The sequence below is a fragment of the Drosophila eugracilis genome, unplaced genomic scaffold (genome assembly GCF_018153835.1).
Source record: "Drosophila eugracilis isolate 14026-0451.02 unplaced genomic scaffold, ASM1815383v1 contig_2154, whole genome shotgun sequence".
Taxonomy (NCBI): Eukaryota; Metazoa; Arthropoda; class Insecta; order Diptera; family Drosophilidae; genus Drosophila; species Drosophila eugracilis.
In genome coordinates, this window is record NW_024573038.1 from 13,048,342 (window position 1) to 13,056,235 (window position 7,894).

General features: G+C 37.2%; 1 protein-coding gene across 1 annotated transcript; it reads right to left on the bottom strand.

Annotated features, from left to right (window-relative positions):
• Positions 1-3,289: 3,289 nt before the first annotated feature.
• On the bottom strand, positions 3,290-4,803 carry LOC108118180 (GTP-binding nuclear protein Ran). The gene is given in 2 exon segments (XM_017230739.2): positions 3,290-4,303; positions 4,305-4,803. Coding segments are annotated over 2 exon segments (603 nt in total). The 5' UTR covers positions 4,559-4,803; the 3' UTR covers positions 3,290-3,954.
• Positions 4,804-7,894: the final 3,091 nt, after the last annotated feature.

Below are 7,894 nucleotides of genomic sequence, written 5' to 3' on the forward strand. Positions count from 1 at the left end.
CAGGGGTCAATTTAATGGAAATTTTTATTGAAAGCCAACAAAGCGCTCAATGGGCCAGCTAATGGCGTTAGTTAGTCGCTAGGGGGGACTGTGAAGTAGCTAAAAAAGTTAAATGAAAACCAGCTGCCGGTCTATCTATCTCATTTCCGCTGCCTTAAAGTTCCTTTTCTATATCTCTCTCGCTCTCTCTCTCTCTCTCTCTGTATTTATTAATAACGCTTTTTGACTTTTAGCCAGCCTCCCAGGAAAAATGAACAGGAAGAGAGAGCAAGAGAGAGAGAAAGGGGGACCCTTGCTAAAATGTCTTATAAATTTATGGTAAGTGCTTTAGTTTGAAACTAGCTTATGAATAATAAATCTACCATTCGATATGCAATCAGTTAAAAGTTTAATATTCAATACTTGCTTAAGTCCTGCAGGATGGCCTTCAAGGATCATACTAATAAAAAACTATTTCCTGCACAGGCAAATTATCATATTTTGTAAATCATAAGAAAAATTAATCACAAAAGGGCAGTGGAAAATGAAAGGAAAATGATTTGATTTCTAATTTGGCTACGAATTATTGATGCTGGAATAAGAAGGCCTTAACAGGCAGATTTTATTTAAGAAAAAATAGTTTAAAAATTGCATTTTTAATACTTTTAAATGATAAGCCAAAAGAAAGCTCTGACAAATATTTTAAGCCAATAAAATTGTTAAAACTCATTCTTTCTTTTTACTACGACTATTAAGGGGTATTCATATTCTATCCTCTATATTTATGGCATATTTTAAGCTAAGTTCTTGGCCTTATATTTCAGTTTTTGCTATATTTCAAAACCCATTGGAGTTATCCACAAAATTGCACTCGTTTATTCCCTCTTAAAAATGATTTAATTTCTTGTCAAAGAATTTTTTCCATTAATTTTTCTTCGCATATTTTTGTTGATTTTATTTATTTTGTCTTTTTTTATAATCTTCGTTTTAATTTCTCATTATTCTCGGCGCTCTTTTTCGCATTATTTGGCCAGCTTGGCGTATACTTAATAAGCTTGCTATCGCCATCTTACTCCCCAGTTTCTTCACAACCCTATTGCTTTCTCTTCTTCGCTTCATTCTGTTTCAAATGCCGCTCATTGTTGCTGCAGTTTATTAAATATGCTTTTAGTTTCCCAACAGCCACGCCCACTTTTGGCTAAAACTGCGAAAGCGAGGGCGTCCGTATGGCAAATACTGCCAAAGGCAGTTTAGTTATTAATTTTTAATGCGTCCGCATTTCGCATAATTACGCCACGGAATGGGCAAGCAAAAAGCTAAAATATTCTTCTGCTCCGCGTTTTTGGCTGTAGCAAGTTATTTATTTGGCCTTTGGCGGCCAAAAATTGTGCAAAAATTAAGAGCCAAGTTATTGGCTGCATTCCTTTTTCTGAGTCCGCATCTTTTTTCCGCCCCCTCTCTCTCTCATCTCTCGTTATTTTCGCATAGCCAGCGGCGTGGAGGCAAAAAAATGGAGGACTAAAAGCAAATTTTGTTGGTACAAAGTCAAAGGTTTTCTTTTTTTAATAATAAAACGAGGGACAATTGGTTAGGGTATGGCAGAGGGTTAAATGGTAAAAATTGCGGAACATTTTGGGTAGTAAGAAGGGGTAAGGGTTTGGAGATGTTCTTAGTCGGCCAATCGGTGAGGTAACACTATAATTATGGGTTATATATGCTGTATTTTTACTAATCTTAAAACTGATTGAGTCATGTAAAGCTTACAGAAATAATGCCTGATAAATTTTTAGCTTAAATATTAAAACTTTAAGTTCCCTCACCCAAACCTTACACACAAATATCTCAAAAAAGAAAATCCCCAAAAAATATGTTAAAAAAGACACCTAAATTTGTGTAAGCCTAAGACATAAAAAATGCCCTGGCAATGCAAGAAAACAAAAGTGAAAACCATTTGGTCAGGCTTTTCTTTATGCAAAAGTGCGGAATCTCCTACAATGGCAACGTCCCAACAAAAAAAAAAAAAAAAAAAAAAAAGATGAAAACGAAAATATTGCACAATTTCCATAAATCGAGCAGCAGCCACCCACTTTTCCCAATTTTCCGCCAACCTTTCTTCCCAATTCTCGCCACCCACCAAAGGCGGTAAACTGCAGCAAAAAGGAGAACAGCGAACAGCGGAGAAGCAAAGGCAAAAGCCTCACCAATAACAAAAGGCAGGCAAACTGCTGTTAAACTGTTGTTTAAACGCATTGGCAGTGGGCGAAAGAAATGGGAAAGGGTGGTGGTTTGATGGGGGGTGGGTCCGTGGATGGGTGGGTGGGTGGTACCATTGTGCGAACCACAAACTGAACCATACAGACACACATACACACTGGGCTTGCGATTCTACTGCCGCATGAATGTATTGGTATTGAAAATCCCTTTGATTTTTTGCCGCACCGTTGCAAACAGCAATTTGGCAAATCCTTTCACAATCAAAATCAACCGCAGATGAAATTTTTGCCCAGAAAATTCCACAGAAACAGCATCCGCTATCCGTAGTCCAAAAAAAAAAAAAAATGAAAAAGTTTTTAACTTTTAGCAGAAAATTCCCCAACCATGTGCGAGTGTGTGTGCGTGTGTGTGTGTGTGTGGGCATGTAACTTGCGTATGCTCAAAAATCATTCGACGGTAAAACGCCAAATTAGCGTTAAGTGTACACTAAGAAAAATAATGTCTATATACATTGATTTGTTACATAAATATATGAAATTTTTAAGATTTTCCTTTGCTAATTCAAGTTTTAACCAAAAATATTAAACCCTTTTAAAAATAATTCTTTAATTAATTATTTGAAAATATAAATTTGAAGATTTATGACAAAAATTGTAAGTTTGTTGGTCATTTATTATATTTATTAAACAATATTTATGAAAATTTTACCCAAATCTCATCAGAGAAGAAGTTTTTACAATAATATAGCATACTTTACAGCGAAATATTTATAAAAAAATATTTTTATTTTTTTCTTCAGTGACATCCTTGCCGTAGTCCTTGTGCTGTCCCCTTTTCAGTTGCTGTTGCTGTAATTGTTGTTGCTGTTGCTGTGTGCAGGTGCTTAAGCATTTTACGAGCAACTGTATTCAATTTGACTGCCAGCCAGCCTCTCGTTTTCTCGCTCCTCCAGCACATTACGCATACGCCGTGTGTTAAATGCGCTTAAAAGTCAGGCCAATAAGTTGTTGTTGTTGTTGTTGCTGCTGCTGCTGCTCTTGTTGCCGGTAAATTGTAGTTGCTGCCGCCACTGCTGCTGTTTGTGTAATGAAAACTTTTACAACGCCATATGCAGGCTATTAAAAAACAGCTCACACACACACACAGACGCACAGGCAGCGCCTTGGAATATGCAATCAAGCTCATTTATACTCATTAAGCGCTTATGTGCAATGGCATGAGTATGGGGAGTAAAGGAGATAGAAGTGAAGAACAGAAGTGAGACAGACAGATGCTGAGGGTTTTGTAAGAAAATCTCAAAGGGCGGAGTGGTTTATTTTTGGAGCCCCAAATATTGGACAGAATCCTTTGCTATGCAGCTGAGCAATACAGGGAATTTAATGAAAAATATATTAAATGTATAAAAATCAACTTTGGGATGGTAGTCAACCCATATGAGAGAGCTTTCTTGGTCACTTGCAGGATCAGAACTCCATCTGAGCTTCAGGGGATGGATGTAGGGCACATAACACGTCGTAGGACCTCGTAAGCTTACGAAAGATGTCCGATAGAAATCCTTATTGATCCTTGGAGTATAGGCAGCAAGATCAGGGGCCAGAAAGTGGAGGAATAAAACTATGAATTGCTTCAAGAATGTTCTAAAGATCGGTCCTAAAAATACTCTAAATTTAAGTTCTTGGCCTAAGAAGGTTTTCTTATGACCGTAAATAGTCAAAATGCCGTCAAACGGATAAATTTTAAAAAGAAAAATAAACAATAAATTTACCAGCCATCATATAATAAAAACCGAACGGGTATGGTCTTCACCAGATCCTTTTTTAATTGGAGCCGCTGTTCTTCGGTGAAAATCACTTTTGGAGGCCTTGGGGCGTGAAAGATCTTCATTTCCAATTTGGGATCACCGATCAATTTGCGCAACAGCAGGACAAAGGTCTTCGAGAAATTGTAGTCTGATTTTACCGAAGTTTCCAAATAGCTTCGATTATTCTCCAAATGACAACGAATCTCCGATCGTTTTACTTCACGATGTTTTTTATCCAACTTATTGCCGATTGGAATTTTACCGCATGTTCGTACCAATTCGCTATGCCACATTTTCACATTCTTATAGGGCACAGTCCGCCTTAATATAGTAACCATCGCGTAGACCTCCACAGAACATCAGACCACCGGTATCCCAGACATTGAAGCGAAATAAACCTCGATTAGTGTGAAAATATAGTGGGAGAACATCCACACCCAGTGTTAATCTATATCTACGATCGAAAACTCCAGTCAGATGCCGCTTGACAAATGTACTTTTGCCCATTCTCCCATCTCCAATAATAACCAACTTGAATGCGGCCACCTCTTTTTCATCGAACATCCTTAGGAAAAAGGAAGTTTTTTAGTGTTTTTTGTAGTTTCTACTTCTCCAGTAGCTTGGCTTGTTTAGTACTGAAGGTAGGAGACATATAACCTAGATATCTATATCTAAACCTACTTTTCTTATATAGAAAAAAAGATAAACAAAAGTTGTGATCAGTTTCTGAAACAAACTTGTTCTTTTCATTTAATTTTGACAAAACTCTTTAATTTTTATTTATTTTTTAATATTTTCTTAGCATTTTTATTTACAAAATTATTATTTATTTAAATATTTGTTATTCTTTTTCAACCTTTATTCTCTGAACCGCTCCTGCCTTAAAATAACTTTGTGTTTGGCTTAGCTTTTTCTTCAATGTCTGCTAATATGTTTCTGATGTCTCTGGTCTCTGGTCTGGCCTGAACCTAAGACCTTGGAAAAGGGGAAATTGCTTGGTTATGTGACAAGGGGAGCCAGGCTAGTAAGTAATGTGGCAGTAAGCAACTTTTAGTTTTTATAGTTATGCAACAGAATCGGTGTGCTATATGTATGTACATATATGCTGATTACTTGCCTCAGACTGTTCCTATTCGGTGTGTCATTTTTCAGCCTAGTCCTTTGCCACCAGCAAGGCAGCTAAGTAATTAAGAAATTAAAATATGTAAGGCAAGGTTTCTAGGAAGTAAGAACGATGCAAAATGCAAGGCTAGAGGTCAAAGGACAAACTATAAAACAATTTTTGAAGGCATTAAAAAAGAAAGCTGTGAAAATAATCCAAAAATGCCAGATGCAAAAATGATAAGTTATTAGAAAGAATGTCTTACAAGAACTTAATACATTTTTCAAATTATTATTGAATTTATTATGCAACATTTATTTTATATTTTTAATTTTAAGGAAAGTATTTACTTTATTTTTGTGATTTAACAGTTAATACTAATTAACTATCATCAGATTTTCACTTACAAACTAACTAACGCCATAGCAAAAAATAACTTTAGATTTTTTATGTGAAATAAGAACGATAATATATTTTAACACTTGTATTTAATTAAGTTATAGGTTTTTATAATAAATAACTTACATAAAAAAGAGAAAGCATGCACATATTTAGTGACGCTTTTGTGTTGGTTTGCAGCTGTGCACTGAGAGAAAGATAAACACCCTATTTTTGCTAACCAATTTATCACTCATTTTAGCAGTCACATGGATAGTCCACTGCGAAATAAACTCCAAAGAGCAAACAAAAGTTAAAAGGAATGAATTCCAGTGCAAGTCTCCGAGGATGATCGAAGAAGAACAGTTAGCGGCGGAATAAGGCGGAGAGAGGAAAACGAAAAATTGTTAGTGGAATAGCAAGGAGTTCGAGGGATGATCGGGAATAATCGAGACAGAAACAAAAACAAAATGTTTTGGAGTTGGCGACGGAATGAGGCGAAAAGAGGAACACGAAAATTTGTTAGTGGATTAGGAGCTCGAGGATGATCAAGAGAAAAGTATATTACAGTTAGCGACGGAATAAGTCAAAAAGAGGAAAACGAAAAATTGTTAGTGGAATAGCAAGGAGTTCGAGGGATGATCGGGGATAATCGAGAAAGAAACAAAAACAAAATGTTTTGGAGTTGGCAACGGAATGAGGCGAAAAGAGGAACACGAAAATTTGTTAGTGGATTAGGAGTTCGAGGATGATCGAGGAAAAAACAAAAACAAAGTATATTACAGATAGCAACGGAATAAGACGCAAAGAGGAAAACCAAAAATTGTTAGTGGAATAGCAAGGGGTTCGAGGATGACTGGGGACAATCGAGTAAGAAACAAAAACAAATTGTATTGCAGTAGGCAACGGAATGAATGGGAAAGAGAAAAACGAAAAATTGTTAGTGTAAAATCGCCGCGAGCACTCAAAGCTTATGGGCGACCAAGCCCCTATGCAGCGAGCATTTACAAAAACAAATGAGCAGTCAGAGCATAGGCGTTGGGCAACCCCGTTCTAAACATTTTTAAACTACCAAAAAGTAAACACAGAAATCAAAACAAAAACTGCTTTTGCACCAAACTGCACTCAAGCTTAGTAAATTATTTAATTCTCTATCAAATCGAGCCACATAAAATTGATGAATTCTTCCACAAATCGGCCAAAGTAAATTCCATTGATACACAAATAATATCTGCAAATTGAAGGACTTTTGTGAATTTCCGCTTGGCCTCAGCTACCAGGCCATATCCAGGCAAACAGAGAGAGAGAGAGAGTGTTGGCCAAAAAGCTGTCGCATCAAATGAGCATCATAAATAATTTCATTTTCATTTCGGTTTCAATCCAACCCCAAAAACCCCTTCGACCAAAGATTTTGGGTTTTAAAAGTGACACACGCTTAACCCACCCTACCCCCCCTCAACCTTAAACCTGTAATTTACGAGAGGCAACTGTTACACACTCAATTCTATATATATATATATGTATGTGTATATGTATATAAGGAAATATATGAACGATAGCAAACAAAAGGAAATTGCATTCAACAATAGTTACAATTGCTGTGAGAGGGCGAGAATGCCATAAATCATACGCCCAGTTGTACACGAAAGCATTTGCTGGGGCGTTAATTGTAAATAAATAACATATTAAAATTTCCAGTCAATAGGTTTAAGCCGTAATTAAAAGTAATAATGCGAAGGCGAGTGTTTGTCCTTTCCTCGTTTTCGCCATTACCAACGTCTTTGGCCATTTCGTCCGGAAAACGCCAACAGCAGATGGCGCAAAAGTTTTTCGGCCTTCACATCCCCTCTCAGCCACACTCGAAAAGGTCAATTAAATTGCATTAAGTTTAATAACTTTCAGTGCCCGAAACAGTTGCGAAACACACAGTCAGTTGATTGGTATGGGAGAGGTCCTTTCTAGGGGCGGAGGGGAGGAGGTGGGAAGTCCTTTAGCAGTAGCAAATCGGATCAGCAGCCTTGGCGAGCGGATTATGTAGAAAACAGACATACGAAAGGAACAGATTGTGCGGCAGGCCACATGCAGCGTCAACAACAAACAACACCTGTTTATGGTTTTTCGTTAGCACAAATTTTACAACTGCCAGGAAAGGACGAAAAGGACGTAACGTGTGATAGAGCACACACACACATACACTTTCTCCCTCTCATACGTGGAAGTCACGTTTGTATATGTGCGACGGCGAGGCCAAAAGTTTTCGTAGCCAACTAATTTTTCCTGTCAAATGCACAGACGACAACAGGGAACCCCAAAAAAAAAGGACACAGGCAAAGTCCTATCTGCGATGGCCGACATTTTTAATATCCTTGCTAGTGCAGTGGCCCTCATGGCTCTTAACTAAAGGCTGCATTTTATTTATG